We start from the raw sequence: 18232 nt of genomic DNA on the forward strand, positions 1-18232 counted from the left end.
TGTTACGTGTCAGGGGTGGCGTCCCAGGTGGCGCACGCTGGCGGTTGGGGCGGAGGCACGATGTGCCCGAGCTCGCGCGCACACAGCCCCACGCCCCAGGGCCTGGTTCCCAGGCCCCCGCGGCGGGAGGTGGGAGGGAGGGATGTCCCGGAGGGAGGGCCCCTGAGTAACTTTTCTTCGGAAAATATGTCGATCTGGCCCCCAGCCCAGGCCTGAGTCATCAGGCTCTGCTGCATTGAGTCATGGCCTCCACCCCCCGCCCCTGGGACCTTGGAGGGGACCCCCCCAACCTCAAGCTCTGCCCAGGGCTCTTTTTCCCCCAGAGTCCGGGGAGAGCCATCCCCAACCCCCCGCCAACCCATCCCAACACGGCCTGACTTCCACGTGGCTAGAAGCCTTGGCTTTATTTGCTCTGTGGGAACGTTCGCTGTTCGGTTCACAGGCCCCTCCTCGGCATGGCGGTGGGGGGGGTGATGGTGGGTGTGGAAATCCCCGCGAGCATCGTGGGGGGGGGGGCGTCGTCCCCACCTATGTCACCCTTCCCCATCTTTTCCATGGGGTTCCCCACCAGGGTCAAGCACTAATAAGTGGTGAAGGTACGGATGGGTGGAGGGCGGGACGTGAGGGGTCCCTTTAGGGAGGAGAAGGGAGAGCTGTAGCACCAAGAGCCCCCCCCGCCACGCATCCCTGAAAGGGGGACTAAAATAAAGCCCTGGCGCCTTTATATCTGGTGGGGGCTCTACTTAAATATGGGCTGATGGCAGAAAGGCTGTGCTCCCGCAGTCTACAATTCAGGCCACCAGCTGTGGGGAGCCTGGGGCGGGGGCAGCCAGGCTGGGTTTTCAAACCAGGGCCCTGTGGGCCGAGGCCAAAAATACCTCAAAGTGGGCAGAGTCTGGGCGAAGCAAGGATCGAAGGGGCTTTTCTGTCTGCTAAGAATTCTTAGTACAGAAAGGGGTGTAACCAGAACTGGGCGGAGGGGCTGAAGAGGGGTCCCTCCGACGGAGTAGGAGGTTGTGTCTCCCCTCTGAGCCCCCAGTGGTCCCAAGGCCTGAGAACAGGATGGAGTTTGGGGGGAGGGGCGGTCCTTGCCCGGATGGGCAAGAAGTGGGGAAGGGGGCCTTTGTGTTTGTTATTTCAAACAAGGGGCCACTGGACTATGGGGAGAGGCAAGGGGTCCTGCCCAGAATTGGGGATCGGGCTGGTTAGGGCCTGTGTCTGTGTGTGTTTGTGTGACTGCGTGGGTATCAGCCCCTTGAGGGCAGATACACGTGTCTGTTTTGCTCTCTGGGGTACTCCCCAGTGCCCAGAACAAGCCCTGCACATCCAAACATAGTACGTGCTCAATAAATACTTGAACGAACGATGACTGAATCAATGGCTCTGTGCGTGTGTGTGTTAATGTCAACGGGATGTGCCTAAGTGTACGTGAGGGTAGAGATGCAAGGCCAGGCAGAGAAGCCTTGCCCCTCCCCTGGTCCCCACTGTCTGGCAGAGGGGAGTAGAGAGACCCCCATCCTTACAGCTGAGAAGGTGGGCAGGCAGCGTGCGTGCAGGCTGGGGCGGGGGTGTGCGTGCAGCCAGCTGGTGCTGGGGAGCCACAGCAGGGCAAGAGGGAGGGAGGGCCGGCAGGCAGTGGCTGGCTCACTCTGCAGAGCCCTTGTGGCGCCGCTTGGAGGGCGGCACCAGGCGGCGGGGCAGGTTGGTGGGCAGCCCGTGGCCCTCGAGCTTGGCCTCGATGAGGTGGCTGGCCAGGGCGAACTCCTCGTCATCCAGCATGCCGTCCCGGTCGACGTCACTCAGCTTCCAGATGCGCCCCAGCACCGAGTTGGGGAGCTTGGTGCCCACCATCCAGGTCTTGGCCTTGGTGCCGCTCAGCTTGCCATCGGCGGGCGCCAGGTTGTAGAAGATCTCGTCGTACTTGGACTTGTCCTTGGTCACCACCCACTCGGCCTCGTCGTCCGAGCCCTCCTCGCCGTCCTCCAGGGCCTCATCGGGCCCCCGCTCCACGAACGGGCCCATGTGGGTGCCCTCGAAAGCGCCGCCCTGCACGCCCACCTCGGTGCTCTCCAGCTCTTCCTGCCGCAGGAGGGGCATGAGCTTGGCGATGTCGTGGGTCAGCATCTCGTCCAGGGCCTCCAGCAGCTTTGGCTTCAGCGAGTGGAATTTGGTGAAGTCGTGAGCCATCAGCAGCTCCTGTTGTGGGGTGAGGTGGAGAGGGGAGCACTGGGAAGTCAGGGGGCACCGTCCTCAGGGCCCCCCAGCCCATGGGGGCAGTGGGACCCTTGGGCAGCTCACTTGGTAGCAGGTCTCGGCTGAGAGGTGCGTACCTGTGCAACCCATTTCACTCGGGCACCCACCACTCAGAAGAGACTAGGACAGCGGGGTCCCAGGGGCCCTCCCCCTGCCCCAGGCGTGCCCCCAGGATCACTGACGGTAGGGATGTACGTGGCCCTGTGAGGACTTAGAGCAGTAGCTGTTTACCAGCCCGCAGAGGATTTCAGTATTCCGACAGTGGCCCCAGCCTTACCCAGCACAGCCCTGGGTCTGCCCAGCCTCTGGGGTACCCCAGCTGCAGCTGGCCGGCACCCCACCACCAGCCCGTTGTGCAAATCGAGAAAATTCCATTCCTGCTGCTCCATTAGCTCTGTCACCCCACTCCACAGAAACGGGTGAGTGGCTTGCTGCCAAATTTGGAGGTTAGGTTGGGGATGGCCAGATTATTAGGAGCTCCTGGGACAACCCTCCCCCTGCCCCCCTCCCCCCACCCAGAAGTCATCCTGTGCTAGAGCAGCTGTGGGGCTGGATTTGTGGTCACGCTGCTTCTCCCCTGCGGCCGCTCTGAGTCACCTGCACCAGGAGACTCACAGCAAAGACCGATCTGGTTCATGGACCCACACTGATTTCCAGAGCCGAGGCAGAGAGGCCCGCTGATCTGGATATAAAGGGGTTGGCGGGGGGGTGTCTGGACTCCAGGGCCAGCCTGCCCAGGTCCCAGCCCAGTTCTGCCACTTAGGAGCTGTGTGCCCTCAAGCAAGTGACTTCACCTCTCTGGGCCTCAATTTCCACACGTGTACAACGGATCAATAACATTAGTGCTCCCCTCTTGGGGGGATGGGAAAGGCTAATGAAGTCATCTGGATAAAGCGTTCCAGAACTGTCAGTGTAATCTTACCAGCTGCTGTTTATCTAGCCCAGTGGTTCTCAGCCACGGGAGATGTTGTCCTTCCCCAGTGGACACTTGGCAAGATGTAGCCATTTTTGATTGTCACCAGCTGGGGGAGGGGTGTGCTACAGGCACCTAGAGGTCAGGAGGATGCAAACATCCCGCAATGCACAGGACACCCCTGACCACGAACACTCGGACCCCAAATGTCAGTAGCGCTGAGGTTGAGAACCTTGACCTAGCCCCCAACTCTGTGCCACACACTGATCTTAGGGGGCTGCAAGCACTGGCGGATTCAGCACCCACAGCAATATGTACTATGACAATGCCCATTTCCCAGTTGAAGAAACTGAGGCTCGGGCAAGGTGACTTGTCCAGACTCACAGAGCTAGTAAGTGGCCGAAGGGAAATGCACTCTGCCAGAATTCCTCAGAGTCTTGGGTTAGAAACCATCTCAGACCCAAAGGTCACAGGCTTGGAGTATCAGCCTAATGTAGTCTCAAAACAGAGGCTCAACCCCGGGCTGGGGGGGCTAGTCCCCGCCTCCTCCACGCCTGAGCCTGGACCTCTGTCCCCATGTTTATTTGGTCCCTCCTGCCCCGCCCCCCTCCAGTAGCTCCAGCAGCTCTTCATTCACCCCCTGCCACTGCACCCACACCCAGTGCTCTCCCCAACACTGGTTAATCCTAGACCTGGACATGCAAGGGGTCCCCCCATTCCCATTTGTTCCTTCATCCTCAGCACCGGAATCCCTGAACATTACCTGGACACCTGGACACCTAGAAGGAAGACTACACTTTCCAGCTTACAGCCAGCCTTGGCCATGTGGCTACCTTCTGGCCAAGCGGATGTCAGTGTACCTTGTGGACACAACTCTAGAATTGTCCTTTCCAATACGGGAGCTACGTGTGGTTATTTAAATTTAAATTAGCTAAAATTAAATAAAATCTAAAATGTCAGTTTTAATGGGGCTAGCAGCTACCATATTGCAAGGCAGAGCACAGAACATTTCCATCATGGTAGAAAGTACTATTGGACAGCACTGTTCTAGAAAATGTCCTTAAAGACAGAGACTGTACAGGTAGCTTTCCCTCCCGTCTCCCTCATCCCTTCTTGCTGGCTGGAATGCAGACAAAATGGCTGGAGTTTTGGCAGCCATTCTGTACCACGCGGGGATCTTGGAACTGGAGGCGGGGCATGGAGGAGAACTGAGACAGAGGCGGACTTGGTCCCTAGCTCCGTAAAGCACCAAACCAGCCCTGGAGCACCTTCTAGGATTTTATGGAGAAAAACAAACTTCCGTCCTAATGAAGCCACGGTTCCTTGGGGTTTTCTCTTCATTCCCTTGTCCTAACGCACAAAACCATGCTCTTATGGAACCATTTGCAGGAGGTGCTTTCCAGAACCTGCCCTCCATCCCTCCCATTTTTGAGGGCCCACCCGAAAGCCCACAGAAGCTGACCCCTTCCGCCTCCCTCCCGGGCGACCTCCCACCTGCATCTTCTGGCAGTCCGGGAAGTCACCGGGAGATATGTGATGCTCTAGCTGGATCTTGGCAAAGATGACGGGCAACTTGAGGATCAGCTGCTTCTTCTTGTTCTCCTTCCCAAATACGGAGGGCATCTCCTTCTTCAGGTAGCTGATGATGTACGCGTGAACCTGCAGGAGGAGAGCGCTCACCTGAGCCTGCAGCACCATCACCCGGGGCCCCCACACCTACAGCTCCTGATTCGCGTGGCCCAGAGGGGGGCCTGAGAATGTGCATCCCGACCCTTACAGGTGAGTTGCTGCTGCGGCAGCCAGCAGCCGAGGGCAGAAGACCTCCCCCCAATCTGCATACCGGCCTGAGCCTGTCTCTGGATTGCCTTGTCCACATTCCTGGACAGCTCGTCTGATGCCCAGCGGAATCTGGGCCCGGCCCCCAGAGCTGTGTCACCCTCAGCTGTGCCCATCGCGGGAACAAAGGGCAATCCCACCTGCTCCCTCCCCGGTTGAGGCCAGACTTCCCTGAAACCTTTCCTGATTTGATGCTTCTGACTCCTCACCAGCCGCATCCAGCCACCAGCGAGCCCTTTGCCCTTTGCCTCCTACATCTGTCCGCTCTGTTTTCACTGCTTTGCATCTCGGGGGGCCACCACCCCCACCTCCCCACACCTGCCTGGGGAGACACAGCAGGCACCCCACTGGTCTTCTGGCTTCTCTTGCCCCTACAATGCCTTCTCCAGGCAGCGGCTGGAGAGGTCTTTTTGTTTTTTAGGAACAAACACCAGATCATGAGACACTGCTCCAAAGTTTCGATTTGCTTCTTATCCAAGTACAAAATTCTGACCATAGCTGACAAGTCCCTACAGCAGCAATTCTCAAAGTGTGGTCTGGGGAACCCCAGGGATTTCCCCCCACCCACCCCAGCCTCTTTCAAGGGTTCACATAGTCAAAGCTATTTTAATAACAACATTAAGGTGCTATTTGTCTTTTGTGCTCCCGTTTCCCCCCCAGGGGACAGTGGAGTTTTTAAAGGCAACAGGATGCATGATAACCGTAACTGAGTGCAGGAACAGATGTGCAAAATCCAGAGGTCTCCTTCGAAGCCAAACATTAAAGAGATTTGCAAAAATGTAAAACCAGGCCACTGTCCTCTGGAATTTTTTTGTTGTTGTTGTTTGGAGAGAATTTTCATAAAACGTATGGGACTTAGGTTACCAAGTCCTGGGCTTATGGTTATTTAAAAACTGATCTTATAATATCTATTATCCATATTAATTAACATAAATTGAACTCTCATAACTCATCGATAACATTTATCATCAATAAATTGCTACTTATTAATAGTTAAATGGTTATTGTTGGTTAAGCAATATTACTAGATAAATATGAAACATTTTCTCAGTTTTAACTTCTGGTATGGCCAATGTAGACAGATTCAACCCATGTACCTACACACTCTTTGGGGCGCTCAATCATTTTCAAGAGTGTCGTGAGCTCCTGTGACTGGAAGTTTCTCCAGAGTCTGGCTCCTGGTGTTTCATCCTGCATCCCCCCTGCCCCGCCTCCGTGCCAGCTTCCTCACCTGCCATCCTTGCCCCAGCATGCTAATATTTTTCTTACCACAGGGCCTTTGCACATGCCACTCTCTGCCTGCAGCCCTGCTCTGATCTCCCCAAGCTGGCTCTCTCAGCTTCCTTTTGATGTCACCTCCTCACGGAGGCCATCCTATGAGAAGCAGGTGCCCCAACCACCACCATCTAATTATTTTCTACCGTCACTTCCCTGGCCCCCAAAATGTTTATTGCAGCCCATCCTTATTTTGTTTATCTGGTGGTTTACTTATTCTGCCTCCTTCCGTCAGAATGTGAGCTCCAGGAGGGCTGGGACCTTATCTGTTCCCTCTGTCCCTCTGCACCGGCACGGTATGCACAGAAAGCACTCAAGAAATACTTGCGGAGGGAAGCAATGAACTTGGGAACCTTTGAGCCCCAATCTCCAGAGTTATCAAAAAACAAACAAGGAGGGCAGAATCATGAACATTTGCATTTTTGAACTGGAAGCTCAGTAATTAACTGCATGTGCTTAAATAAAAATAGACTATATCTGGATAAAGACACAAGAAACTCCTCATGGGGGCTGCCTCCAGGGAAGAGGCCCTGTGAGCTGGTGGGGGGTTGGGGGGAGGATCAGGGCTGGGAGGGAACATGTTTAACCGAGCTTACATGCTTTACCGTGAGATGGTCTTAAAGGTTCGATGGAAAACACTTGTTTGAAAGTTCTCTTAATGAATCATAGGTTTAGAATGCTAAAAATTTTGGTGGTCCCTGGCTGGTTCTGAATCTTTATGTCCCCCCACCTCCACCACTCTGCCTCCTCCAGCCGCCCTGGGCTCCTTGTGCGGGCCTGTTCCTGCCTCAGGGCCTTTGCACTTACTGTTCCCTCCTCCTGGTAGGGTCTCCCCCAGACCTCCACTCTCCCTCCTTCAGGTCTCTGCTGGGAGACCCTCCCTGACCTCCTTAAAACAGTCCCTCGCCAATCTCCTTTCCTGCTTCATTTTCCTTCCTGATCCTTATCACATACAATACTGTATGATATTATAGATCCATTTGTTTAATATCCACTTCCCCAGTGAAAAGTAATTCTACAAGAAAAAAAACAACATTAACTCGATTGTTCCCTGCTGTATCTCCAGGGCCCCAAACAGTGCGGAAGCACGTTGTAGGTGCTCAGTAACTGTTTGTTGAATGAATGTCACTGAGCCGCCTCAGAGAAGCTCGGTAAGAAGACCTAGGGCACCTTGGCCTCTTTAGTATCGGACTCTCTCAAGATCTTGGCCTCAAATATCTCAACACAGTGAAATCGCCCCTTCTCGCCGTTACCACTTCAACCAAAGGACGGAGCCAGGTGACTCATCCACACCCTATATCGTACAGACAGGGAAACCGAGACACCGAGGGGTAGTTACCCAGAGTCCAGAAAGGCCCTGTACTTTGGGGGAGAGAGTGTGGGGAGGTAAATGGTGTGGACTGTTGTTTGATGGCCAGACCAAGTGTGGTGGCGGAATCACACGTGGGGAATGAGTGGGTGACACGGAGCAGGGGAGGGGCAGGGAAGCTCGGTCACAGTTGGACCCTGGGTGAGGGGCACTGGGGAGCCACAGATGGATCCGAGGGAGGGAGGGGAAGGAATGGTCGGTCGATAGGTGTGGAGGGGTTAGCGGGGCAGAGGCGTGGCCAGGCTGGTGGGCGGGACCTGCGAGCGCGGGCCAATGGGGGCGCGGGGGCGGGGCCTAAAGTGGCTCCTCGGGGACCCAGAAGAGGGAAGGCGGGAGGGCGCTGATGGCTTTTCCAGAGAGGAAGCGGGGGAAGGTGCCAGGAAGAGATAAGGTGGGAGGGCGGGCTGGGCCGGGGCGCGGGGCCCGGACTCCGGGGTTTGTCCGGGTTTCCGGAGCCGCCTCCTGCCCGGCGGGGGCACCAGGTGTCCGGCCCGACCCCGCCCCTCTGTCCCACGGCCCTGGGCCCCAGCCCCCGCCGCTGTCTGCGTCCCCGAGGGGCCGGGGTTCCGTGGGGGACGGGGGCGAACCGGAGGGGGGCGGCGCTGAGAGGGACACGGAGGAAGACAGAGGGCGAGAGATAGAAAGACAGGCGGGGAGATAGAAGGAGAGAGAGAAAGGAGAGAGGGACAGAGAAGGAGGGAAGGGGAGGGGAAGAGCCCGAAGAGAGGACGAACGAGTAAGAGGGAGAGAGAGGGACGCTGTGAAAGAGGCAGAAATGAGGAGAAACACACAGAGAGAGAGACAGAGACACAGAGACGGTGCAGAGCCCGGGTGGGGGGGGGGAAAGGTGGACTCCAAGGCTCTGAGCCTCCAGAGCCTCAGAGCCGTCCCTGCTGGGCCGCGCCCTCCCAAGGAGGATTCCTGGGGTGGGGGTGGGGGCCCTGACTCACCCCCTCTTTGCTGCTCCTTAAACCAACACCTCAGGCTCCTCCACCCCCCATAACCTTCTAGGCCTCCCTGCCTGCCCAGCTTCCTGCCCCACCTCCACCCTGGCAGCCTCCCCTATGAATGTTCCATTTGGCCTCCAAAATCGCTCTCAGACCAGTGCTCCCCTCCCCCTCCCAAGGCCCTGTTGGGATCCAGGCTCCTCCTTGTTCCTCCGTCCCCAGCCTCCTCCATGGTCTCTGGCCCCAGTTTAACAGCCCTTGAAACCACCCACCAAAAGGCAGCCTGAGTAGGACCCTGTCCCTCCTCTGCTCTGAACCCTTGCATGGCTCCCCAGTACCCTCAGGACAAAGCGCAGGTTCCAGGCCACAGCCCTGGGTGGTGTGACTCCCACCTCACCAGCCTCAGATTCAGTTATTTGCACTGTCTACACATTTTCCCTCTCTTCCTTGAAACGGGCCACGTTCTCATCTCCGGTCCATGCACTTGCTGGTCCCACCGTCGAGAATTCCTTCCCCTCCTCACCCTCCTTTTCCTCCCATTTGCAGCTCTGATGCCCTCTCCTCCAAGAAGTCTGCTGCCCCAATCCCCCCGGGGCTCCCCAGGACCGGCCCTGACCATGCTGGGTCATCACTGTCTGGGGATGGGTCTGTCTCCTCCCCTGAACTGCCTTGGTCACTGCTGTGTCCTCAATACCTCCCAACACAGGGCTGGGGACAGGGGAGACTGTGTCGAACGAGACTGTTGTTTCAACGGTATTCGTTCCATAAATATATACGGAGCACCAACTCTGTTCCAGGTTCTGGGGATACAGCAGCGAACAAATTCAGACGTCTCTGATTCTGTGAAGCTTACATGTGAGTGGAGACAGGTAGTAAACCCAGAAACCCAATGAATGGATGATGTCCGGCCAGGCAGCAATGAATGCTATGAAGGAAACTACAACAAGGATAAAGCAAGACTCACATGACGGGAGTGGGGAGGGAGTTATAGTCATAAGGAGGGAGGGCAGACAGGGAAGCCTTCCGGAGCATGTGGAGCAAAGAGGAGGTGAAGGAGGTGGGGAGCGAGCCAAGTGAGAGAGAGGCCGGGGCGGGGGGGGGGGGGGGGGGGGGCTGTTCCAGGAAGAGGGAACAGTAAGTGCAAAGGCCCTGAGGTAGGAGCGAGGAGGCCAGCGTGAAGTGCAATGGATGATGGGAAGGGAGTGGAAGAGCAGGACGGCGAGGAAAAGCGGCATGGAGGGGGAGGGGGAGGGGGAATGGGATGGCTGTGGACCTCACCGCAGCCGCGGGTGGCTTGTGCGCAGAGGTGGGCCATGATACAATGTGACTGGTGGGACGTGGATGACAGGACACAGAAGAGACAGGGAGATGCGGAAACAGAATGATAGATGCGCAGCAGCAGGGGGATAACTCCCCGTGCCATTCGGCTCCCCCCACTCCACCTTGCGCCGGAACGACCCAGCCTGGAGGGCTCTCTTAGACTGGTGAACTAAGTCATCGGAGAGCCCCTAAGCCAGTGAGACCGGACGGGAGGCAGGGCAAAGGGCAGCCCCCGCCTCCGCGCTCCAGCCCCGCCCCCGCCCCGCCCCCACCCCCGCCCCCACCCCCGCCCTCCCGCGCTGCTCACCCGCACCAGCCGGGCCCTCTTCACTAGGTCGTTGAGCTTGCGCAGGGCGGCGTGGCGGGGCAGGCCCTGGATGTCGCGGAAGAGGTCCTGCTCCTCCAGCTCGAAGAGGCGCCGGTTGTCGGGCACCAGGAGGGGCTGGGACCAGAAGGAGCCGATGTAGACGCGCAGCACCTCGGGCGTGCCCACCACCTTGCCCAGCGCCCACATGAGCGCCCCGTAGACGCGCATCAGCTGCTGGGTCTCAACCATGTCCGCCTTGTTGAGCACCACGCGGATCTTGTCCTCATGGCCCCGCAGGGCGCCGATGGCCTCGGAGAACTCGTCGGAGATCTCCAGCTTGTGCGCGTCGAAGAGCAGGATGATGAGGTCCACGCGCTCCGCGAACCAGCGCAGCACGGCCGGGAAGTCGTAGCCTGGGGGGACGCAGTGGAGGCGGCACGAAGGGCAGAGGTCAGCCCCACCCCCCACCCCACCCCGCCCTCCAGTCTTTCGCAAGCATCCATTCCCTTGGAGGGATAGCAGACCGTACAGACGTTCAGGTTGTTAACTTTCCGAAACCCTTCTCTGGGCAAAATAGCCAAGGGCCCAAGAGTATCCCATGGCTCTGCCCCCGTCCCCCCAGGCCCCAGAATTACCTCATCACTCTGGCCCCAGGCCCTCAGGCCACCTGGCTAGAGGGCTATCGCCCGCCCCCTTTTCATTCATTCCTTAGGCAGATATTAGTAGCGAGCACGGGTCCGGATGTACAGGTTGTTAAAATACTGAAGTGTTTTTTTAACAGACTCTTTGTGCCTCTATGAACCCCACCCCCCCCCCCCCCCCCCCCGGGGTCTCCCAAGTGCCTCCATCACCCCAGCCCCTCCCTAGGACTTCTGGAGCTCCCCACAATCCAGCAACTGAAGAGTCCATGCTGGCTCGCGCTCTGCTCTCGCCAGAGCAGATGGTAAATATTTTGAATTTATTTAACAATATTTACAGAGAGTCTTCTGTGTGCCAGGCCCTATCCTGGGCACCCAGAGATACCGCAGAGGGCACAGAGACAAGTCCTGGCCTTCATGGAGTACCTGTCTCAACAACGGGCTTCATTCATTCATTCCTTCCTCGTTCACTCATTCGTTCACACCCTTTGCTTTTGCTGCTCACTCGTGCATGCAGCAAGTGATGCTTAGGAGAGTAGGGAGGAGGGGTTGGGACGCCCTGACTCGGCGGTCAGGCAGTCCTGGGTTTGAATCCCACCTCTGCCCCACCCCACCCCCCAGCTGTGTGGCTTTAAGCAAGTAGGAAACCTCTCTGAACTTGTTTCTTCTTCTGTAAAATGGAGGTCCTAATAGAATGTGACTTGGAGGGCTGTTGCGGAGATTAAAAGAATATAAATGAGCTAGTATATAACATACAATAAGAGCCTATCTATAAAGAGCTTAAAACAGTGCCTGTTTAAAGTGGGTGAGCTTTAGGGCGTCTGGGTGGCTCAGTTGGTTGGGCGACTGCCTTCGGCTCAGGTCATGATCCTGGAGTCCCGGGATCGAGTCCCCGCATCGGGCTCCCTGCTCAGCGGGGAGTCTGCTTCTCCCTCTGACCCTCCCTCCTCTCATGCGCGCGCTCTCTCTCTCTCAAATAAATAAATAAATAAAATCTTTAAAAAATAAATAAATAAAAAAAAATGGGTGAGCTTTAGGCATGTCAATTGTACCTCAATTAAACAGTTAAAACAGGGGCGGCCTGGGTGGCTCGGTGGGTTAAGTGCCCGACTCTTGATTTCCCGGGTCGTGATCTCAGGGTCGTGGGATCGAGCCCTGCATCGGGCTCTGAGCTCAGGGTGGAGTCTCCTTGAGATTCTCACTCCCTCCCTGTCTGCCCCCTCCCCCTGCTCTCTCTCTCTCTAAAAAAATAAATAAATAAAATTGTAAATAAAAATAAACCATTAAAACAAGCAAACACAATCTGGGAACACGGTAAGTGCCCAACAGTTATCAGTTGTTATACATGCGGGACACAGTGGGGACCTCCTTCGGGAACTGTCCCCAGAGCCGTCCCTGTCCTGTTCTCATCCGGATCACAGTCCACTGAGGACACAAACCCATCCCCAGAGTGGTCAGGCCAGGGTGGGGGAGCCCAGAGAGCTTTAGCAGCCCAGCGGGAGCACCTGACCCAGCCGGGGGGGGGGGTGGTCAAGGAGGGCTTCTCGGAACAGGGGACACGGTGGTGACCTGGGGGACAAGGCGTTACCTGGCAGAACAGGGAGCCACCGCTGACTCACCTGCCATCACTGCTTGCTCTCCCTGAATCATCTAGTTGAATCTTCAAAACACCCTCGGGAGACAGGCGCTTTTGTGATCCTCATTTTCCAGATGAGGAAACTGAGGCACGGGCAGGTTGAGGGATTGACTCAAGACATGCGGGTGGGAGGTGCGGAGCAGGAGCCTGCATGGGTCTCTATGCTCCACTGAAGAGCGGGTGCTGGGCGCATCCTGCCAAGGGGGGAGCAGGCTCCTTGTGGTCCCTGGGGACTGGACCGGGGGGGGGGGGGGGGGAGTGGCGGGGGGGGGGGGAGGGGGGCGGGGGGGGTCCCCTCCCCAATGTCTAAATGCAAACACACACACACACACACACACACACAGACGGGCCAGGATTTGGAAAGTGTGTCTCCTGTGGGGCGGGAGGAAGGCAGTGAGGTTGAGTCAGGGTGGGAACAAGAGACGTGGAGACGTGGCAGAGAGTACCCGGGGCCCAGAGCTACGACACTCACCGGGAACAGAGTTGCCCGCACATCCACAGCGCCTACTGTGTGTTGCACCCCGAAGTGCTTTGCAGGTTTGACATTTAATGTGAACCCTCCGTGCAACCTACGAGGCTGATGCTATCATTATTCCCCTTTTACAGCTGAGGAGAGCGAGACAGGGAGAGATGAGTGGCTCCCCCAAAGCCCATGGTTTAACAACAGCAGAGCCCAGATTTGAACCCCACCAGAGGCTCCCATATGCTACAATCACACAAAAGTGTAGGCACAGATTTGATACGCAAGGGCAGCCAGCCACCCATCCCGCCAATGCACACACACGTGCGTACACATCCGGACACAATCATAGCCGCGGGCTCCGTGCACTCCCAGACACACCCCTGCGCGCGCGCGCACACACACACACACACACACACACACATCCACAGACAGACCGACGGACTCGCCTCCTCTTCCTCTACCCAAGCTGCCAGGGAGGGAGACCCGGTTCTCTACTCTCTCCTCCTCCCCACAACCTCGGGACCCCACCGAGCACCCCTCCCGCTCTCCCCTCCCGTTCTCCCCGCCCACTCGCCCAGGCCCAGCCCCAGGGGCGGCGCCCCAGGGACTCCCGGCCCGCCCCCCGCCCTCGGGCTGGCCGCTCGCCCTCCGATCGCTTCTGCAGCTGCCCCCTGCCTGTCTCCCAGGGGGACACGCGCCCGCTGGGTAGCAGCCAGGGACACCGTCACCCTCCGCGCTCCCGCCCTGCCCGGCGGCCCAGCGTCCCGTCCCCCCTGCCCGACAGTGCAGCCTCCTTTGCCCCAGTTCCGGGCCTCGGAGGCCGCCGAGCTGGCGCGGGACAGACACTGCGGGGTGACTGGGGGGTGGGGCGCAGATGCAGAACGGGCTGGGCAGAGGTGGGGGCCGGCTCGCCCGGAGGCCCCGCTGGAATTCACCCCCCGCCGCTCCCCCTGCACAGCTGTTTATAAATTCCAGGCCCGGCCTTGGCCCACGCCCAGATTCCCCCTCCCAACCCCTGCTCAGCCCCATCTGCGGCCCAGAGGTGGAGCCAGGAGCATGCCCAGGGCCCAGGGCCTCCCTCCTCTCTGGGTCTCCTGTGTCTCTGTAAGGCTGCCCGCACTCGGGATCTGTCTCTGACTTCGCGGGTCTCCCTCTGTCCCTCTTGATCTCTCCCTCCTCATCCTCCAGACCAGCCCAGGCACGGAGCAGCAGCCTGCTCACACGTGTTCAGGCACACGCCTCCCCTGTCCCTTCTACGTGCACAGACATGGAGGAACCACAGCCTTCCAACTGGCTCCCTTCTGCCACCAGCCAGCTCAGGGCCAGCTGACACAGGCCCGAGTCTTAGCAGAGACCCAGCTGCCTCCTCCCTCAGACCCAGGACTCGGGGCCCCACTCACCCCGGCTCACTCTCTGCTTGGCGCCTGACAGGATGCCCGGAGTGTCAATGATACTGATGCTCTCCAGGACCTGATTGGGGAGCTGGGCGCACATGAACCTGAGGCAGAAGGAAAGTCAGGGGTCAACACAGGGAGAGGCAGGAGGAGAGGACCCATAAGAAGGGAAAATTGGGACCGCACAGAAGGTGACTCAGGTACAGAGCAGGGAAGAATCTCGAAAGATGAGGACAGAGAATGAGAGCTATCAAAAAACACCTGAGAGCTGATGCTTACTGAGCACATACTTTGTGCCACATGCTGTGCTAAGCACTTTATATGCGAGTGGGGACTATGGTTATCCCCATTTTCCAGATGCAGACAAGAGAGGCACCGAGGGGTTAAGTCACTTGCCCAAGGCCGCCCAGGTAGAGCGGAGGTGGACCCAGGCAGGCTGGCCCTGCACTGGCTTCCCTGCTCCCCTTGAGGAGGCAGGAAGGGGGAGGAGCAGGAAGAGAGGAGGGAATTGGAGCGGGAAAGAAAGAAACACAGGCGAGCGTGGGGGCCAGGGATGGGGAGATGCACCCCTGCCTCCCAAGCTGCAACACCTGTTGAGGAAGGTGTTCCCGAAAGGGTTGAGCTTGCGGAAGGGCTTGTCAGGGTCAACCACAAGGGCGTTGCCCGGCACAGTGCCCTCGGTGTCCCCGTGCATGACAGCCACGAAGCAGTCGGTGGTGGGCTCAGGCCCCACGCGGGAGCCTGGCACCTCCTGCTCCAGCAGGTACTGGATGAAGCTGGTCTTGCCCGTGCTGTACTGGCCAGCCACCAGGACCATGGGCTTGCCGTCGAAATCGGCATCCTCCAGGGCCGGCGAGTGGAAGGCGCCGAATCGATAGTGCTCCTCGAGAGGCAGCAGCTTGGTGCGGTAGAGCTCCTTGAGGGACGAGGTCACAGTGCGGATGGCCTCAGGCTGCTGGCCCCGCGCGCCGCCCCGCTTCAGCCAGCTGAACATGGTGGCTGCACGCTGCCGCTGGTCTCGCCGAGGGAGAGGGGCAGGGGAGAGCTGCCTGCAAGGGGGGGGACAGGGCGTTGATGGGGGCCTGCCTGGCGCAGGAGGAGGAGGAGGAGAAGAAAGGGAGCCAGAAGGTGGAATGGGCGGTGGAGGGGTGGGAGAATGGGGAGAGGGGGAGCGGCAGAGAGCACGGCAGGGCAGGAGGTGGTGGTTCATGGAGGAAGAAGGTGATTATTCCAGCTGGAGGAAGAGAAGGAGATTAACGGTGGGATGATTGAAGAAGCCGGACTGATGGTGGGAGGCCAAGGGATGATGGACAAAGGGAAGGATGCAGAAGCTGCATAGAAGAAATGGATTCCTTCATCCGTTTGTTCTTTCCGTCCTCCCTCCACCCATCCTTTCACATATTTTCACTGAAATCACCTCATGTGTCAGGATTATGGATCCAGAAAGAGGCCCGAGATAGGCCCCTACCTATTCAAAGCCCCCATTGAGGAGGAGACCTGGCAACAAGCAGCCAGCGATGCCTGGGAAATGCCAGGCAGTGGACATGTGGGCACCAGATGGGGACATAGTGAACCGACCACGGGATCAGCAAACTGGCTGAGCTGACTTTTGAACTGCTCCCTTCCATGCACAACAGGGATACCGTGCAAGACGGGCAGAGAGGGTGGTGTGTGCCAAGGCCCCGAGCTGTGAAATGCATGAAGGGGGTTGCTGGACACAGGAAGGGCGAGAAATTAAGCTGAGGAGTTGCCTGGGTGCACCCAGGTCATGAGGGTCCTCAGGTGATCACAAAAATATTAACATTTCTGATCACTGCATGCCGGACGCTGCTCTAACTCATTTAATCTCCCTAACAACATGGTAAAGTAGGGCTGTTACTATCCCCGTGTTTCTGACTCACAAAGGGGGCTCATGAAGATAGCAATAACTTGCCCAAGATCACTTGGTTGGAAAGCGCTCAGTCTGGGACACCAGGCAACCTGACCTCGGAACCTGTGTTCTTATCTGAGTTAGGAAGAGAGAATGACCAATCCAGCAGCGGCAAGCACCCCCAGCACCCAGACTGTGTTCTCTATATTCCCTTACTATCTTTTCATTCTCTGTAGGACCTGTAGTGATGTCCCCTCTTTCATTCCCGATATCAGTCATTTGTCTTTCTTTCTTTTTCTTCCTTGATCGGTCTAAGTAGATGCTTACAATTTTACTGATCTTTTCACAGAACCAACTTTTGGTCAGATTGGAGTCTCCAAACACCATTTTCCATTACAACAACAACAACAACAACAACAACAACAACAACAACAGGACTTCTTGGAGAAATGGCTGATTCTAGGGCTGGGGCAGGGGAAGAACAAGTGAGCCTGGATCAAGTAGTGGGAAGGTGCTCAAAGATGGAAGGGGCATGCCACAGGGATGCAAGGACCAGCCTGAAGGAGCTCCCACTGGCCAAAGATGGGACAGTTTGAGCATCGAAATTAACTGCAAATCAAAAATGTTAAAATCCATAAAATCACAGTGACACTTAAAGGAAAATGAATAAATAGAAAGGAAAAGGAGTAGAGGGGAAAGAGTGACGGAGAGGTAAAGGAGAGGCAGGAACTGGGAACTGGGATCTTGGCAGAGGGAAGGGGCCCTGGGCGGTGTCCTAGGCAGGGAGGGCTCCGAGGGACATTTTAGGGGTAGCTGGACAGGCCGTGGGGTTGGTAAAGAAGGAGAGGAGCTCTCGAGTGGGAGGAGAGACCAAATAGGACCGAGATGGGGGAGGGCAGTAGAGGGAGACTCCAAGGAGGGGATCTCTTCTGGCTGAGAGGATGGGGAGGCCAGTTGGGAGCGGGGGAAACTGAGCACGACGGGAAGAAACCAGGAGGGCAGGGGGCACTCTTACAGGCTGGAAGGAGCTGGAGGGAGTGGGGGAGAAAAGGAGGTTTCGCGGAGCGGGGTGCTGGAGACCCCGGGGACACCGCTACACGTTGCGGGGGGTGGGGACTGAGAGTCTTGGGGCGGCAGGGGAATAATCACGCTCCTAGGCTCCGCGGGCCGGGCGGGGTTTGGGAGGCGACAGCGGCGGTCGGGGACCACTCACCGATGGGGCGCGCAGGCGGCTGCACGGGCGGCGGGCTGGACAGGGGTCCCGCGGGGATCCGAGGCGCCCGCGGAGCGGCCTGTGGTCGAGGTCCGGGCCGGAGCCGTCTGAGCCGGGTGGGGCCCGGAGCGGGGAGGAGGGAAGGGAGGGGCGGGGGGGCGGGACCAGGCGCCCCCCGCCCCCCAAACCGGGAGCCCGGCCTCTGGTGCCCCCTGGTGGGGAGTGGCTGGGCGGCTTCTCGAGATGGGTGAGAGCGGGCTTCGAATCCGAATCCCGGTTGTTCAAAATCCGTTCCACCTCTGTCGCTGGGCCACTCCCCGATCTCTGGCTCTCCTCTTAGCATGGGAGTGCTCATATTAATCCTGCTACTAACAACAGCAGCAGCAACACCAATAATAATAATTTAAAAACTTACCTGAGTTCATGAGATTCCTCTTCTCACAACCGATCCCGGCTCCTCTCTAGAGAACTCAAAGTAAAAGCCAAAGCCCTCAATTGGGGCCCACAAGGCCCTACGTGGATCTGCCCGTTCCCTTTGCCCTCACCTCCCTTCCTCCCCCCCTGGCTCATTCTGCTCCAGCCACGCTGGCTTCTTTGCTGTTCCTCAAGCACACCAATAGCCCTCCAACCTCAGGGCCTTTGCACTTGCTGTTCCCTCCACCTAAACCACTTTCCCCGCAGGGATCAGAACAGCTCACCCACTCCCCTCATTCGTGCCTGCTCAAATGTCACCTCCTCAGAGAAGCCCTCCCTGATCTCCTTATTTAAGGCTGCCCCCACCATCTATCCATTATCACT

At 57.8% G+C, this 18232-nt stretch overlaps 1 protein-coding gene across 1 annotated transcript; it reads right to left on the bottom strand.

Moving 5' to 3' along the window:
• Positions 1 to 357: 357 nt before the first annotated feature.
• EHD2 (EH domain containing 2) lies at positions 358 to 17552 on the bottom strand. The gene is made up of 6 exons (XM_025850095.2): positions 17435 to 17552; positions 14942 to 15400; positions 14358 to 14455; positions 10221 to 10633; positions 4661 to 4825; positions 358 to 2196 (listed from the first exon to the last, which is right to left on the bottom strand). The coding sequence occupies exons 2-6, from the start codon at positions 15343 to 15345 to the stop codon at positions 1645 to 1647; spliced, it is 1632 nt and encodes a 543-aa protein (XP_025705880.1). The 5' UTR covers positions 15346 to 15400; positions 17435 to 17552; the 3' UTR covers positions 358 to 1644.
• Positions 17553 to 18232: the final 680 nt, after the last annotated feature.

Source organism: Callorhinus ursinus, unplaced genomic scaffold (genome assembly GCF_003265705.2).
Source record: "Callorhinus ursinus isolate GAN/ISIS: 27379988/994484 unplaced genomic scaffold, GSC_fseal_2.0 scaffold71, whole genome shotgun sequence".
Taxonomy (NCBI): domain Eukaryota; kingdom Metazoa; phylum Chordata; class Mammalia; order Carnivora; family Otariidae; genus Callorhinus; species Callorhinus ursinus.